Source organism: Oenanthe melanoleuca, chromosome 12 (genome assembly GCF_029582105.1).
Source record: "Oenanthe melanoleuca isolate GR-GAL-2019-014 chromosome 12, OMel1.0, whole genome shotgun sequence".
Taxonomy (NCBI): Eukaryota; Metazoa; Chordata; class Aves; order Passeriformes; family Muscicapidae; genus Oenanthe; species Oenanthe melanoleuca.
In genome coordinates this window covers 19,241,505-19,259,020 of record NC_079346.1, presented here as the reverse complement: position 1 = coordinate 19,259,020, position 17,516 = coordinate 19,241,505, and the positions used below count along the sequence as shown (strand labels likewise).

General features: G+C 43.3%; 1 protein-coding gene across 1 annotated transcript in view; it reads left to right on the top strand.

The window, feature by feature from the left end:
* Nucleotides 1-17,516, top strand: part of NUP210 (nucleoporin 210) — a 49,239-nt gene that overhangs the window by 14,485 nt on the left and 17,238 nt on the right. The window contains exons 10-23 of the mRNA XM_056501696.1: nucleotides 175-315; nucleotides 1,479-1,616; nucleotides 4,280-4,435; nucleotides 5,759-5,957; nucleotides 6,515-6,660; nucleotides 7,544-7,765; nucleotides 8,965-9,138; nucleotides 10,104-10,296; nucleotides 10,551-10,657; nucleotides 12,836-12,940; nucleotides 13,069-13,170; nucleotides 15,795-15,923; nucleotides 16,589-16,716; nucleotides 17,243-17,378. Of these exons, the coding sequence (XP_056357671.1) occupies nucleotides 175-315; nucleotides 1,479-1,616; nucleotides 4,280-4,435; nucleotides 5,759-5,957; nucleotides 6,515-6,660; nucleotides 7,544-7,765; nucleotides 8,965-9,138; nucleotides 10,104-10,296; nucleotides 10,551-10,657; nucleotides 12,836-12,940; nucleotides 13,069-13,170; nucleotides 15,795-15,923; nucleotides 16,589-16,716; nucleotides 17,243-17,378 (2,076 nt within the window). The remainder of the gene's footprint in view (nucleotides 1-174; nucleotides 316-1,478; nucleotides 1,617-4,279; nucleotides 4,436-5,758; nucleotides 5,958-6,514; nucleotides 6,661-7,543; nucleotides 7,766-8,964; nucleotides 9,139-10,103; nucleotides 10,297-10,550; nucleotides 10,658-12,835; nucleotides 12,941-13,068; nucleotides 13,171-15,794; nucleotides 15,924-16,588; nucleotides 16,717-17,242; nucleotides 17,379-17,516) is intronic.

Genomic DNA, 17,516 nt, shown 5'->3' with positions numbered 1-17,516 from the left:
ATCTTACTGAAAGACTGAAACTTCCATAGGGAAAGTTCTAACCAGTTTCAACAATGTGTCTTTGAACCTTGTTATTAAACAGTGGTTTGCTCACTGACTTGTACTTTCATGGCTTTCTATCCTCTATTGATGTCAGTTACCTGGGGCAATTTCTATTTCATGTCTTGGTTTTAGAACATCAGAATTACTACAGAGCTGTCCAAAGAATACTTCGAGGTGCTGCAGTCCTCTCTGAATGGATCCTATCATCATGTGATGGCAGTAAAGGCAGGTCAGACCACGATTGATGCTGCACTCACATCAGTAGTTGATCAGGTGGGTCTTTGTAAAAACTCTGCTTCACTGGTAGGCCTAAAAATAATGGAGCTGTGCAGTAGTGACTTCCTAGCCAAAGGAAACCTAAGAATTACATGGGTCTGAGCTGTCTTTGAGCAGATTAAGAACCAAATTCTAAAATCCTTTCTTCATGAAAACTGTCATTGAGTCAACAGAGGATTTGCTTAAATACAGACTGTGGGATTTTGCTCCCAAGCATGTGGCAAACTCCTGTTAAGGCAGTGGTGCACAGCACTGATTTCTTTTCTCGTGGCAGATCCTTGTGCTGGGCAAGGGGCCTCTCACAGGCTGAGGGAATTTTACACTTTATTGTGGTAGGATCATCACTCTCATACCCTGGCCTTGTTCTGCAGTCAGTTACATTGGGGAAGTTTACTGTCAATTGGTAAGTGACCTTAAACTCTGGAATGACAATCTGCCAAATGTATCAGCCTGCACATTTCTCCAAATTAATATTAATTAACTTTCTGCTGGTAGGGCAGGCTGCTGGATGTGTGGCTAACTAGGGCATGTGGCGTGGAAGTGAGTTGCTTTTGCTTGAAAATTCAACACTTCAGCCCATTTGCTGTGAAATCATTTGAGTGATTCTTTGAGCAGGATTTAGTAGCTCCTTGAATGTGATAAGCCACTCTCTGTGTCAGAGATGTTCTCTTCAATGGAAAGGCATCCCCTGAGAGCAGTTTTTCCCTTGGAACTGCAGTAGCAGTGTGTTGTTCCAGAGGGCTGTGGCACTGCAGTGACAGCAGAGCTGTGAAGGCCAGCGTTTGGGGGGCTGAGCAATGGGTCTTTCAGGATGAATTTTGTACACAGTGGAATGAGCAAATAGGTGTCTAGCCTCCAGACAGGTTCTCCAAATGAGGTCTCAAAATAGGAGCAGTTGAAAGAGTGTATTTCTTCTTGCTGTTTGCCTTTTAAATAAATGTGGGCACCCAGATCTTCATAGCAGTAGTACTCATTTAATACAGTGGCACACCTTGCTGCCTGGAGCTGTTTGCTCACAAGGAACTCTGTTCATAAGTGATCCTAAATAGTTTTCCTTCTTCTGTGAGGTGTTTTCAAGGACTTGTCTGTACATAAGGACTAATAATTAGCTCTGGGAAGCTCTGTGGTGCCATTTATAACACTGCTTTTGCACTTTGCAGGATGGAGGTGTTCATACCTTACCAGTTCCAGTGCGAAACCAGCAGGATGTGGAGATCTATGTTCCAATATTTCTTTTACCCAGCATTCTGATGTTTCCATGGCAGCCAAAAGCAGGAGTCTACCAGTACAGCATCCAGGTATGCAAAAGCAGTACCCAGCTGCAGGGAGTGTTGCTCAGGCAGGCACACTGAGGCCTGACACCACTGAGGTAGCGTTGGCTTTGGGTACTTCTGGGATGGTGGCATCCAAAATGTAATTTGGAGGAACTTCGTGGGACGTTAGTTACAGAAATTAATAGTTTAAAAAAAGCACCAAAAAACCAACAAACATTAAAACCCCACTCTCTTCTGCCTCTTGTCTTCCCTTCCTCTCTTCCTCCCACATGCACCACATACCTATGCCTGGAGTGGTTTGGAATCCAGGAAGCATCCTATATCCAAAGCTCCACAGCAATCCTTAGAGGCTGCCCTTTGAATGGGAGTGTGAAGTGACTGCAAAAAGGGCATGACAGGATTAATTAGCAGCACTCTGCCAGCCTTGGACATCAGTATTCTTCACTGGCCACACACCTCATGCTCCTAATACAAAGTTCCAGGGAGACAGAGGCCACAGCTCATTTAGAGATGATTTCAGTGTTCTTTGGGTGTGTCTTTGCTGCCAAGCTGTCAGTTACTCCTTATGCTTCATGAAGTGAATGGCTTGTGTTCCAGTATCTCCAGTCTAAGTAAAGAAAAGAAAGTTGTGCTTTCTCAGCCCAGACTCTTATTCTAGTCCAGTGATACTCAGAACTAAGTGCTGGATGCAACAGTTCCTAGTCTCCCTTTTAGCATAAAGTCGTTCTCAGTTTTGGATCTCTCTTAAGTAAACCATATCCAAATAGGCAGCAGGGCACTTGGTGCCAGGCTCTTCTCCCAGGTAACAAGGGACAGGATGAGAGAAAACAGCCTCACGTTTGGATTGGATATTAGACAAAATTTCTTCACAGAAAGAGTTGTCAAGCACTGGCACAGGCTGCCCAGGGCAGTGATGGAATTACCATCCCTGGAAGTGCTCAGAAATGGTGTGAGTCTGGCACCTGAGGATGTGGTTCAGTGGTGGACTTGCTGATCTGAGGGGTCTTTTCCAGCCTTACTGATTCAGTGACTCCATGAAGAGAATCAATGTCATAGGGGTTAAACTGCATTCTCCAGTGTAAATCTGAAGGCAACTCCATTGAGTTAAACCCTGCATCTCTAGGTTCTGTGGGATTAGTTTGGTTTACTTCATGCTATTCCTGACCACACCAGCAGAGTGTGGTAAGAATTCTTAGTACAAATCTGCATTTTCAGTATTTCATCATAATTCTGCTGGAGTTTTCCCAGTAAGGGAAATGAAATGTGGTTTTATTTCCTACCTCTCTCACAGTTCTGTTCTTACCTCACCTTATCTTGCATATATAATGAAGTATCTCACTAGAGAACATTCCTTCATGGTACTGCAATAATTGTGTAGCTGTTCTTACTTCAGTCTGATTTTTTTCTATAAAAACATAGAAGCTTTTTTCTCCCAAGATTTAACTTTTGCTGAAACTGAGACCCTTCTTCTGGTCTCTCCATCCCATGATACCAGTGGTTGTCAACAGCACACACACAGCTCAACTCTTCCTGCTTCTCAATCAGAGTTTGCCTCCCACTCCATAGCTTCAGTCAGGCTGTTTCAAATGGATGAATAAAGTTTTTCTGAAAACAAATTGAAAGAGATTTTTGGATCTAGCCAAATTCCGTGTATGGCTGAAGTAACTCCCTCCAGATGGTATCAGAGTGCTTGGCAGGTTTTCCTTTGTCAGCTGTCTGGTTTGTTGGGTTGCTTTGTTCATATTTGTGCTAATGAGATGGTTTCTGTTGCCTTCCTTCAGTCCATGCACAGGAGGTGCAGTGCCAGCTGTGAGAGGTGGGCACGTGCAGGTTCCTGGTTCCTGGGGAAGGCATCACTCACAGGCTGCAGTGTGGAGCTCCCTGCCAGGCTGGGGGTAATGACCAGGCTGCAGGAGAAGCTGCTTTACCCTTCCTCTCCTCAGTGCAGACTGGCTGCCAGAGAGAGAAAATGTAGTGAGGTGTCTAGGGTTTATGGCAAGTACAGAAGACTTCATACAGTTATTAAGAATTGGGTATTTCTGTTTTCTGCTCATCTCCCTGTTTTATCTAAAATACCCTTACAAATATAATGAATTCTTGCATTATTTTAGCCTTTCTCACCACATCCCATGCATCTCCTGTAACACACCACTATCTATTTATTCATCTGGCCTTCTGTAATCAGGCTGTGCACGTGCTCAGAGGAAGGAAGAAGGGAAATGACCCTCCTCTTAATTTTCTTTTTATTCTCTATTCCTGGTAAAAATTATTAGCCAAGCTCCTACATAATTTAGATTTGTTTGTTTTCCATACTGTCCCTCTAGACAAGATTTATCACCTTGTTCATTTTTAATTATGAGATAGGTTAAAGGAAATGCTGAGGAAGTTAAAGAAATTAAAACAGTATACAGTAAAAAAATTGCTCCAGTGTTCACCCATGTTTTACTCTGATGGAACTTTTGACATTTATTTTGGCATGTGAAAGAAATTGAAATGAAAATGAATGAAGAGTAGCTGTCTTCTCATCTCTCTCTTTCATCTTCCTTATTAAGTTCTGAGGTGTTATTTTATTTGTATGTCCTATTCTCAGTGCATTCTTGGTTTTAATGCAAGATTTCCAAAGCTGTGAAATGTGAGAACCGTGTACTTGATTAAATGTTTGAAAGATTTTTCCCTCTGTGTTCCAGGCTCAAGGTGGAAGTGGCAACTTCAGCTGGTCCTCTTCTAACCAGGCAGTAGCCACAGTGACAGTGAAAGGAGTGATGACCACTGGGAGTGATGCTGGGGTCAGCATTATCCAGGCATTTGATGTTCGGAATCCATTGCATTATGGAGAAATGAAGGTAAGAGATTTGTTCTGCAGTGATTGTTCTTGAATATGGCTTTTGGAAACAGCAAAGGAGCTGAGAGTGCCATAGGCATTCCCCTTCCACTTCCTGCTCTTTGGCAGGTTAAGTGATTAATTTCAGTTTGTGCTTTAGGGAATCAAACACTGTCCAGTGCATTAACTTTACGCCCGTTTTTGCCCCTTCATGATTTCCTTGGCAAGTCTTTTTCCTTGTTGGAAGTTTTAAGTGCAAGAAGGAAATGGTAATGGACTCCTGGCCTGGCCATCTAAGCAGACAAGCCAAACTAAAAATTCATTCTGTAGGGTGATAGGTGGGTGTTCTCCCTTGATATCAAAGAGTGACAGTTGTTATCAGGATGTGTAATGAAATTTCTGTCTGGAGAAGTAACTGAAGTGAGCACAGTGCTGCGGACTGATACCTAAACTGGCCAAGAAAAAAACAATATTTTAGGAAAATTAGGAGAGAAGTTCAATGAAAGACATAGCTCCCAAGAGGAGCTTTGTGGTGTCTCTGCAGATGATCCCCTGTTCTTTGGTCACAGTGGTCAGTGTGTGGTGTGGAGTGAGAATGCAGGATCAGTACATCTGGTAGCCCCAAAGGGAGTAGAGTGACAGGAATTAACATCTGTTCAGAATTAAGCTTGCACACTCACTCTGAAATAATTCTTTGAACAGCCCAGGATGCTGATTTTTAGCAGTGCAGCAGTTACCAGCCTGAGACACAGGAATGAAGATTTTTTTCAGTTAAAACTTCTTATCCTCAAACATAAGTCAAAGCCTGAAGACAGAAAGAAGCCTTCTGTCCGTGTGAGCTTTCAGAGCAGTGTATTGCACAATCTGAATAGGTTATTTTTGGATGCCTTTGTTCCTGTGTTAGGAGCTGCTTTCTTTGTGGAACAGCTCTTCAGAGTTCTGTTTACTGACCTCAGTGAACAAGTTTTTCGTAGTAGTAGTTTTGGAGTGGTTAATCTACACAGATTATAGCTTTAACTCTGTACCATATGGTTTGGTATCCTGAAGCCAGTTGCAGAGGATTAAGTAGTTAAGATACTGCAAATAAAAGCTTTGATCACAGTGATTGTTATGAAATCTGTTGTCAGTCTGCGGTGGATTCTTTAACAGATGCTAAACCTCTCCCAGCTGGTGATGGCATCTCCTGGAGATGGCACACAACTTAGTCCACACTTCAAAGTCTATAAACCAGAAGAGAAAAGTACAAGAGCAGCAGTAAAAGGAAGGCCCAGCAAGCTGCTGTGGGCTTAGGCTGGCATGGGAGCAGAGCACTGACACAGAGTTGTTCCTGTTCCTCCTTCCACAGGTGTATGTGAGCCAGCCCAGCACCATGGAGTTTGCTCCCTGCCAGGTGGAAGCACACGTGGGGCAGGTGCTGGAGCTGCCCCTGAGGGTCAGTGGCTGGACCAGCATGGACAGGGGCGAGCTGGTTCCCCTGAGCGACTGCTCCCACCTGGAGCTCGTGGTGGAGCTGGAGAACCCTGGCGTGTTCAGCCTGCTTGAAGGTCCCTTACCCCCCTCCCTGGTCGGGAAGTTCAATTGGTGGCAGATGTTACCAAGTCTCACCTCTCCCTTAAGTCACTGATTCATGGCTCTGTACCATATCCCCACAGAAGTGCAAACTTCAGAGGGGAGGGGATCTAAGTAGTTTCATTTTGAGGGTATGTTTGCTTTTTTATGCAGAATAGTTTGGGTTGGAGAGATCTTAAAAGCTTATCCAGTCCCCCTCCACCATGGTAGGGACACCTCCCACTGTCCCAGGCTGCTCCAAGCCCTGTCCAACCTGGCCTTGAACACTGCCAGGATCCAGGGGCAGCCAAAGCTTCTCTGTGCCAGAGTCCTACCACCCTCCCAGCCAAAAATTCTTTCCCAGTATCCCATCTAAACCTTCCCTCTTTCAGTTTGAAGCCATCCCCCCTTGTCCTGTCGCTACATGTCCTTGTAAAAAATTCTCCCCATCTTTCTGGTAGGCTCCCTTCAAACAGCCGTATTGAATTTGATGAACATGCCTGGACATTTCTTTCCAAATAAACTCTTGTATTATTTTAAATTTATCTGACAGGAAGACTTAAGCCAACTGCTGACTTTTGCAGTGGAGTGAGAGTGAAGGCTGAATTTCAGGGGTACACCAGGCTGGTGGTTGTGTACACCCACGGGCACGTGCGCCTCAGTGCCAGCATCGCCATCGCCGCCTATCTCCCACTGAGAGTGAGTCTGCTTCCTCTGCTCCTGGGGCAGTCCATCTCTGAAACACCTGCACATGGCAGGGAGCAGGTTATAGAAGGAATGGGTTTGGAAAACCCAGGTGGGTGGGTTTACATTCTGCCACTGGCTGGTTTAGTGAAGAAGATAAGAAAGAAGCTGAGTCCAGGGTCAGTAGATGGAAATAGAGAAGAGGCTGCTTTGTTACCTCATCTGCAGAGGCCTAGCACTGACTGCAGGCTGAAGTCTGAGTATTTGACCATAGCTTTCCTTCAGTATGAAAAAACGTTAGTGCAAATCTTACCAATCTGTGGTTTTAATGATGTAATATGATGTTGTGAAACACAGACTGGAAATGGTTTTTGTATACTAAATGTCAGGTTAATTGCTCTGGTGATGAACAGCACAGGCTGTCCCAGGGATGCACATCAGTGTAGAATTTGTTAGAGAGATTTGAAGTAGAACTTGTGTAGGAGAATAATTACATACACAGAACTGTTCTGGAGAGAGCACTGTCAAGTGAAAGTACAATTTGATGTTATTTCATTTATTTTAAATACTGCTTTGAAAGCGTAGCAGAATACTATCTCTGCTCAGAAGAATATACTAAGGGTCTCTCTTCTGCTGTAATTCTTCATGAGAGAGATGCAGCTAAAACTTTTCTTTGGATCCATGGCTTCCTTTGAATCTAATCCAGCTGGACTTGTGGATTTTGGTGCAGCTCTGGTTTTCACTAAGTGTGCTGACAAACCACTGCATGGGGGAAATCACAGCTTTATCCAAGTAACCAATACAGCTGTTTCATTCAGAAGGAAGTTTATTTTGCAGAGCACAACCAAACTATGTAAATAGATGATTAATTTTTAATGAGTTAATGAATTGATTACAGGCTATCGATCCACCATCTGTCACTGTAGTGACTTTGGGTTCCTCTAAGGATATGTTGTTTGAAGGAGGACCGAGGCCATGGGTCCAAGAACCTTCCAAGTTCTTCAGGAACATCGCTGCTGAGGATGCAGAAAGCATTGCCCTGTCTTTACTTGAACCTCCCACACCTCGAAACAACAACCAGCACTGGGTCAGGGTGCTGTGCAGGAGCCTGGGAGAGCAGGTAAGGACCAGAAGGGCTCGGTGTTGCCCTCCATCAGGCACTGAGAACTGGCTCCAGACAGATTTATGGTGCCATATGCCTGTGCATGTAGCAAGATGTTTTCATAATGAGCCAGTAAAGAACTTGGGTAAGTACATTGTTTATGCATTGTGATGCAGGTTTTAGTGTGAGCATTTCATAACATTATATTAAAAAGTGGTTTATGATGGGTTTATTGCAGCATAAACCCAAGTCATGGAGGCCTTATGTTGTGGGATGCATTGAACATCCTGATGAGGGCAGGTTCAGTTTGCATGAGTAGGATCAGAGCAGAAGGTTACTGAGCAGGCTGACTCCTCTGTCTGACCTGCTCCTCTTAACCATGTTACCTTCCAGTGTAATTCTGTTTTTTCTAACAAATGGCAGCCACAGGAGTTGACTGTTCAGTCTCTGTGCAGCCTTGGTGAGTGTGGCCATGCTCATTCTCCACCTGGTTTTGTTCTCTCCAACATACAGAAGTGATTTCTCCTACTTTATTCATCCTCCCCAGCCCATGAAGCTTTTAGCTTCGATGTGCTGTTCTTCTGCAATTCTGCAAGGCCTAAGCATTTTGGTTGGGCTGCCAGGTTTCACTGATATCCTCAATGGACACTTGCAAAGTGGATCTATTTCTGTAAGTGCAGATTCAAAAGGAACAGGCCTTGGTGTTGATGTGCAGGTCTGTGCAAGGCTGGCTGTCCCCAGCACATCAGAGCTGAGTGACTCTGCCCACACCACTGCTTGAGGGGATAAGGCAGGTGACCAGAGCTGCCTCAGCCTTCTGTGGTTTTACATCCAGTTCATTTTGCTGAAGGCTAAAAAATGAATGTAAAATAAAAGATGAGATGTTTTTAAACACACTGAAGTGACTATAAATGTTGCCTTTGGGCTGTTCCACTCTCACTCTGCAAGAACACCTGGTGTTTCCTTTTTCAGTTACAAGAGATTTGTTGTTTGAAACAAGTTTGATAGTAATGAACATGAACACCTAGGAAGAGTTCCCAGAACAGTACTTCCATAGTGATAAAGAACTGTTCTTGAAGCATGCTCCCCATTTTACATCTCCCTGTCTCTCAGTAGTGCTGTAAATCCCCAGGAATTTTATTTTTGCTCATTGTAACTCAGACCTGTGGAAATACAGCATGCCTGAAGTAAACTCATTCCTTGTTTGCTGTTTTCAGGTTATTACCTTAACAATTGGGAACAGCCCCACAGTCACCAACCCTTTCCCAGTGGTTGAACCTGCTGTGGTGAAGTTTGTCTGTGCTGTCCCTTCCCGGCTGGCTTTGATTCCTGTTTATGGCAGCCCTCAGCTTGATCTCTCCTGCCCTTTGCTCCAGCAGAACAAGCAAGTGGTAAGCCTGGGAAGTGACAGGAGAAGGTGTTCTTATAGCTGAAAAATCAGTGTTGGGAGCTCCATGTGTGAAATAAAGCATCTGAGCTGCTGCAAGAGGAGCAGGAACTGGGGCTGTGGCCACACTGGTGCCCTTGGGAGTTCCTGCAGTGAGTGCAGAATGGATATGTGTAGATTATCAGGCATAAAGAACTTTGCTATTCTGTTTTTATTTCTAATGAGTGTTGTCACGTTGGCTGCTGAGTAAACCACGTTTTGTCATGTTAATATTCCCAGGCAAATGTAAAAGTCATCTTCCTTCCCTAAAACTGCAGCTGATGAATCATTTTAAAGAGCTTCTATGTAATAAGTAGAGGAGAAGGAGATTTTTATGTATTATTAGCCACCTCAGAGCTCACCTGCTTTTCTGGCTCCATTATGTGTCAGCCTGTCTTGGTGCACTGCTGTTACTAATGTACTTCATCAGAAAAACACCAGAATTCTGAGCTTTAACAAACTGCAGTGTTTGTCATAATTTATTTGAATTCAAAAAACAATTTTGTCGAGCTGTGGTTCAATTTTGTTATTGTTGGTTTGGGGTTTTTTGTTTGCTTGTTTTAAGGTAATTCACTGTCTTGAAAAACCCCAAACCCATGCTCCAGGAAAACTGCCTGAAAGTTCAGAGATTCCCAGAATGCTCTGAGTTGGAAGGGGCCCACAAGGATCATTGAGTCCAACTCTGAATGGCCCATACAGGGCATGAACCCACCTGGTGTAACCAGCACCATGCTCTGACCACAAGATAATCTGAGATAATCTCAGGGCTGTTGGAGCACAGTTTAATGCCTTGCCCTGATGCCTCATTTTAATGAACATTCCTAATGTATTGGTGTTGTAACAAACCTTATGGAACTCAGCACATGTTTTCTTTAATGATTAAAAAATCCTCTTGTATGTGTTCAGTTCAAAATATTCCTTCTTTCTCAGGTTCCTGTTTCCAATTACCGCAATCCAATACTGGATTTGGCTGCCTATGACCAGCAAGGCAGGAAATTTGACAACTTCAGCTCTCTGAGTGTTGTGTGGGAATCCACAAATAAAGCCATTGCTCGTATTGAGCCAGAGCTGCCAGTGGAGCTGACTCTGAAGGAAGAGGGGAATGGTCAGAAGAAAATGCATGGTATGTTGATTTAAATGAGCATTCCATTGTTTGAAGGTCATTATTAAATCTGTTTGATAATGTCTGAGCTTGTTTAAAGAAAGTACTGTAATCTGCAGTCATACTTCATCTTAACATTAACATGCATTTTGTGGGAAGAGAAAAAAGGAGCTAAGTCTAATGTCTAGAACCTGTCTTGAGAGAGAAAATTCTTGTCTGATGGAATGATCCTAGAAGAGCTAAGCAGTGTCTTTGTCATCTGTGTTGCATTCTAGGCTTACAAACTGTGGTAGTTGACCGTGAGTTTGGAACTGCTGCCATCTCTGCCACTGCCACTGGATTCCAGCAGCCCCACCTGAAGGCAGCCAGAGCCAAAATACCGGTACCAGCACTTGGGGGGTTTGCCATTTCCTTGTGCTTAATGCCCAGTCTTCCTGGAGTGGATTCATTTCCTCCACACACAGCATTGTACCAATGAGGCAGCTCCATGGTGGAGTTGGAGATATGTTCATACAGCAGAGGTTTGGTAGTGATTCATGGCTTTTCCTGCTTTCTTCTGCACTAGGTGCTGCTATCCATATCAAATCTATCCAAGTCCTTGGGAGTTTTTTAACCATCTGGGCAAGGGCATTACAGAGAAGTGTTTCAGTTGGTTTTGTTTTTGTTCAGGGTTTTTAATGAGTTGGTGAATCTCTGCTGCTTGTCCTTCACTAAAGCAGCCATGTGCTTCGTGCAGCTGTCACTGGGGAAAGCAAATGGATTATTGCCCCTGCAAGGATGGGTGGGAAAGTTCTGCATGAGCAAAGCAAAAGCTGACTGATTCCTCATATGGACCATATGCTAGTCTGGGCTCTGACTAATGCTCTCTTTTTTCTTTTTTTTGTTCTTTTATTCCTGAGAGACTCCTCCATTGTACAATGCCAGCCATAAACCCAGGCTCTCATTTTACAAGTCATTAGCCACTCCCTGAAGTATTTAGTTTGTAGATACTCAGCTTAGGGAAGAAAAACAGCAAAAGGTAGTGATGATGAGCAAAGAGGGCAGGTGTAAACAGATGGCAATTTTCTGTTTATGTCACTTTTTAAAACCAAATATAAGGGTAGGTTTCAGCCTGTGGAATAACCTGATGTGTGCAATAACTGACTCTTAAAATATTCTGCTTCCTAACTGGAATTTCTTTTTAATCTTGTTAAGCAAGATTTAAGTGGATTTGGACTATATGCAGTACCTTGAAAACAGAGTTGAGGCAAAGACTAAAATATGCAGTGAGAGGTTACAGGATTTAACTCAAAGCAGGTGCCAGATGGGCACCAGTAATGTGAAATACCCTGTGGGCCAGGTTCCTCTCAGCAGGGCCCAGGTGTAGCATCTGCTTAGTAAATTCTTTGAGAGTTAATCTGTTTTGCCAGTTGGTTCTTGACTTTTCTGTGAGGTCTCCACTCTTCTCCTGTTGAGAAGCATGGTGTAGATGCATTTTCTCTGAAGTATTTGACTACTGTTTAGTGAGAATTTCTGCAGACACAGTTACTTTGGTACCGAAGTTGAGATATTTGGTTGTGTTTCTTTTTTCTCTTAAAAAATTGAGCTGTAATATGGACACTTGATGTTCTGCAATAATTTTGTAATTCACTGTGCTCTGCTTTGTTAGACCAATAGTCAATATTCTTTCTTTCTTTTAGAAGTAATTATAAAAGTGAATGCTCTAAACTTTGCCTTGAATTCAGAGAACACTGGTGTTCTTTTAACTTCTATTCTCTGTGTTTAAATTTGGGAGGACCCTTTGGCAGCTGTAGATGTCAGTTCTGCTGCACTTTGTAGGCTCGTGTTGTTTTTTTTAAAATGAGGTGACTTGGTTTTTTTTTTTCAAGTACATCAACAATGGGATGCTCTATTCTGCTTTCAAACCTGCCCACTCTCCTTTCTTGCAGCCAAAAACACAAACAAAAATCTAGTACATGGGATATTAAGATGTCTTGATTGTTGTTCCATGTTTAAGTGGAACACCCTATTATATCATTAGGGAAAGATGACATCCTTTCTAGATCAAGGAAATAATTCTACTAATGAGGTGAAATGGGTACAGAGTAGTGACTTCCTCTAAAAACCATTTTCCTTTTCTGAGCTAATGTTGTTATGAGTGAGTGATTAAACCTGCATCTGGTCCAGTGTTCATGTACTTACATTTAAGGAAGAATTTCTCCTGGTGGCCTGCTAAGAAGAATCACAGAAGGATGAGTTAAAGATAGAAAACTTGTGTGTTTGCCTTGTCATTCTGCATGAGCTTAGGCCATGGCTCAGAGTTCCTACCCTGTGTGTGCTTGTCAGACATCATTCACTATTCCTGCAGTGCCTGGGCCTTGTCCTCTGGCTTGGCCAGGGGTGCAGAACAGCCCAGCCCTGAGGATGCCCTTCCCTGTGCAGGAGGATTGGCATCTGGATCTTGTGGGCATCTGCTCCCCTCAGCCTGTGCTCTGGCCCTTGGTTGCCTGCTTTCCCTGCACAGCCAGACCCTGGCAGTGTTCTGCCTCCCTGCTGTAACTGCTGGCCTTGTTCCTTGCAGCATGAAGCTGTGCTCCCAGGGCCTGCCACCATTGAGCTGATGCTTGTGGAAGATGTGAAAGTGAGCCCTGCTAGGGTCTCCATCTACAGCCACCCTGATGTCCAGGTGAGGAGTTACTGTGCTGCTTTCCAACTGCAGGGAGGAAAACATCACACATTCCAGAAGATGTGTGAGGACACCAGCTTTACTAGAAAGATACAATCTTAATTCTGGATGCTTTTCTGGTTTTGCAGGCAGAGCTTCTCATCCAGCAAGGTTCTGGATATTTTTTCATTAATACCAGTGTGCCAAATATTGTAAAAGTGACACATGAGGAGACTCAAGGCATTGCTGTGGTGAGTGCAGTATTTTGTGGTTTTACACCTTTTTGGCAACCCAGCACTCCTGGCCATTTTCCAGCAGGTGTGGATAGAGGGGCAGTAGCTGTGTTTTGGATGTGTTTGCCTGTCACAGTCGTGCTTCAGGTAGGGGATCTTTGCACTGGCACTTTCAGGTATAGCCTCAGGTACAGGAAATTGTTTCATTACAGGTGTGATGCACTTGTGTTCTCTGTATAAGATAAAAGCCAGTTCTAAGTACTTCACCCATCACAACTTTGCAGTAAAATGTTCCTGATTTCACAAACACACCACAAAGAATAATGTGATAGAATTATTCAGCAGCTACACATAAGATTAATTTGTTTCCAAAGTAATATTGGAGCATTTGTCATGGGCCAGTACTTCTGAAAGCTTCAAATTCTTCTATCCTATGGTGCTGTTTCAGGTTATTTTTTAATCATAGTATTGCATCCTGATTTTGTGAATTAATGTCTTTTAAAGGGTTTATTCTGATCTCCATGTGAAGTTTCTAATGCACTTTTCCACTAGAAGATGGCACTAAAGTGCAAGTGTGCTTGACTTCATCAGGCCCAGGATATGAAATGCATCCTGCAGTTAACAACAATAAAACTGTTGGCATTGCTGCTTTCATTAGGCACAAACTGGAAATGAGACAGGTTGCTCTAAAGAGTGTTTTTTATAAATGTATAATTTACAGATTTGTGTTTTAAGAAGTAATGCTGATAAAGTTGTGAAATAATGATAACTGAGGTGGAAATTAGAATGCCAAAAGAATTTGTGAAACTTTTGGAATGTCTCTAACTGTTGTAAGTATGAGGTGGGAATATTTTTTCTAGCTAGGTACAGAGGTGAGAAAAAAGTAGAAGAGATAAGGAGTGTTCTGTACAGTGTTCAAAGTCTTAATAGTTTTTTAGTCAGGTCTCCCTGATGTCTTTAACTGAGGTACATGAGGTAAGTTCAGTGCTCTCATCTGGAATTCAGGAGTGGAGCAGTGAGAGCAAATAGGCTTTGTGAAGTGTAGGGAGAGATTTAACTGCCTGCCAGATTAAAGGAGAGAAAACTCCACTTTCAACACATTTTTAAAAAAATGCAGCCCCACACACATTTGGCAGGTTTGTTAGCCCTGTGTGCTGTTTTGGGTTAAATCCCAGTACCACCCCTGGGTTTTTCCGTGGAAGCAGCAGAATAGCCTGGGAAATCAGCAGGCTCTGTCAGGCTGCTGCCATGGCAGGTACCAGTGCAGCCAAGTTGACTGAGGAGGAGTTGGCAGTAAACTCTTCTGAGAAACTAATTTCAAGTTATCTGGAGCAGTGATTCCCAGACTTTTCAGTGGGGCTGCCAAGGGTAGTACCTCTCCCTCTAGTTTTGACACAGCAGCTTATCTGGGCATGAATGGGTGGTAGCAGGAGAGGAGTGAAGAGTAGTCACCAGTGCAGTATCTCTGGATACTGGGAGCCACTGGACACCTAATGGGAGAGGAGAGCAGCAGAGGTGGCTGAGATAGGAAGAGTTTTAAAAGTTGCAGTAGCCCTGCTTGCCCTTTTCCCTGTTTCCTTTTTCTGGTTTGCCAGCCCAGCTGAGCTCCATTCCAGCTCCCTCCCCTGACCACATCCCCTGCCCTGTTGCCCAGCCCCTGTATTAGCCACCCTCTCTGGGAACTGCTGCTGTTCTGGAAGTTGACCTTTATTAAAACTTTACATCTCTTTCTATTTTGAGGCAGAAGTAGGAGTTGTGCCCTTAAAGAACAAAATGTCAGCTCTCCCCAGTGCTCTGCTGCCGCCTCCCGTGGTGCTGCCAGGCACTGCTGCCAGTTCACTGAACTCCTTTGCACTGGGGGGCCTGACCATCACCCCTTGCTCAGAGTTCAGAGCACAGCACAGGACACCCAGCTTCACTGCTGTCCCTGGCCAAAGGGAGGAGAGCAGCTGGGATTGTCCCGAGGTCTGTGCAAGGTCAGGGAGCTGCAGGAGAGCTGCAGAGCTGATGAGAGCAGGATGTGGGTGCATGGCCTTGGGAGAGGGGACTTTGGGAGGGGTGCTTGGTTTGTGACCAGAGGTCTCTTTTTCCATTCAGAAGTGTAACATTCTCTTTCTTTAAAATTAATGGACTCATAGCTGTATTAAAGAAATACCTGATCTGTCAATTGTCCTCTTACTTGCCAGGATCTAACACAGGTTTTGGCTGCTCAGATGAAAAGCAGGGACAGTAGAGTACAAATCATACAGGAAGCAATACCAATGCTCTATAGACATAATCTTTGTCCTTGATTTTTTTTTCCTTATCATTTTGTTTTTCACTCTACTAAGAAAAGTTTTGTTGCTCTGAATGATTTCTATGTTTTTTCTCCTGATGGCAGGAGGGTAGCAGTGTGCCAGGCTGTTTCAGATGAAGAGCTGTTAATTCACTTGGTGCCTGGGGGCTGTTTGAATTAGCTCAGTAGCATGGTACTTTTTACATACATTTTACAGCTTGATTTTTATTTTGGTGGAAGAATTCTCTGTGTCTAAGCTTGGAGATTTCTGCATCCAACTGCTTCTACTCTGAAATTGATACAAATTTTATCCTGTGAACAACAGACAAAAGAAGTGCTATAATGCAGTTTTCTCTTGGCATTGCAGGTGCAGCCTCTGCTCCCAGGATCAGTGACTGTAATGATTCATGACTTGTGTCTGGCTTTCCCTGCCCCAGCTGAAGCTGAAATTCATGTATCTGATATCCAGGAAGTGTATGTGCGAGTTGTTGACAAGGTCAGTGCCTTGGAAGCAGCATTAGAGCTGATCCAGCCTGCCCTGCCTCCCTGTGCTGGTCCTGAGCACAGAGATCAGACATGGACAAGATTCTTCAACAGAGAAACAGCTACAGCCTCCCTGTGTCTCTGTTTCTCCCTCCCAAATTTATCCCTTCAGGTTATAAGTGTCTCAGAGTATCAGGTACCTGTTCATGTTCTGTGTGGCAGCAATCTCAACTTTTGCATTTACACAGCAATGTTAATCCATAATTTATATGAATGTGCTCATTTACATTTCCTCCTGTTTAAAGTGCAGGTGAGCAATTCTTTTAGGAGTAGGTTCTGCCCCAAGGTCATTTTTCCATATGTCAGGTTTTAAAACTGAACAGAAAAAGGTCCAGCTCATTCCATTTGCCAGCTTGGGTGTGCCTTAAACAAAAGAAATGTTGATATTTCTGGATGTTTTAATTATGCCCTTGCCAGCTGAAGGACCTGAGTTCATTCGTTTCATTTGACACTAACTCTAGCTGGCAGGGATTAGTCTTTAAAATCAGTGCTAATCTAACCTTGGGGCTCTGTCTCCACTACCCTACTACAAGCATAATACAAAAAAAAAAAAGGAAATGTTTATGGTAATAAATAAGAGTGATTTGAATACAGAATGATTGGATGTGTCTGTTTCAGGTGGAGATTGGAAAAACAGTTAAGGCCTATGTCAGAGTTCTGGATGACTCAAAGAAACCTTTCCTGGCAAAATACTTCCCTGTCATGGATCTCAGTCTCAGAGCAGCATCTCAGCTTGTCTCACTTGTGTAAGTTAATGGATTTTTGAACTTAATCTGCAAAAAATGAATAAAAATATTAGGTTGGAGGCACGGTAATATACAATGGCTGAGATTTTATTTATTTTTGTGAAGACTTAATTACCTGTTAAAAGTTAAAAAATTATTGTTTGTGAGGGAAATTGCCTGAACTAACAGCCTGAATATTACTGGCTGATGAATGAGACTGCATCCCTCCAGTGTCATGTCTGATGAAGCTTTGTGCATCTTGGAAGCAGTGACTTGGCAAATAGTGTCCAGCAAAGAGTGCTGTGTGAAGGCACATCTGATGTTATCAAACTCATTATGTCTGTCACTTGTTCTATTTTAATCTCAGGTATTTAATGTTGCAATAAAGCACAGGTTCCAAAGAGCCATCATGTAAAAATGTGATAATTCCCTTAACTCTGCTTCAGACATAGTCACAGCCTTGTGGTAAAACTGCTGGGCACTAAACAAGTCCTTTGCTTTATTTGTAATTTACTCAGAGAATGTCTCTTTAATGGGCTTTTTGCAGCCCCCTGAGGGAGGCTCTGGATGACCACACTGCTGCTTTCCTGGTGCGTGGGATGACCATTGGGCAGACGAGTCTGATGGCAACTGTGACTGACAGAAGAGGACAGAGAATCAACTCTGCTCCACAGCAGATTGAAGTAAATAATTTCAGATAAGATACATGCATCAATAAATTGTGCTGCAGTGGATCAGGAATATATAAATTGTGGTTACATAATAGTAATCAATTTGCTAGAAAATTCATTATATCTGGAAGTTGACCTAATGGCAGTCAG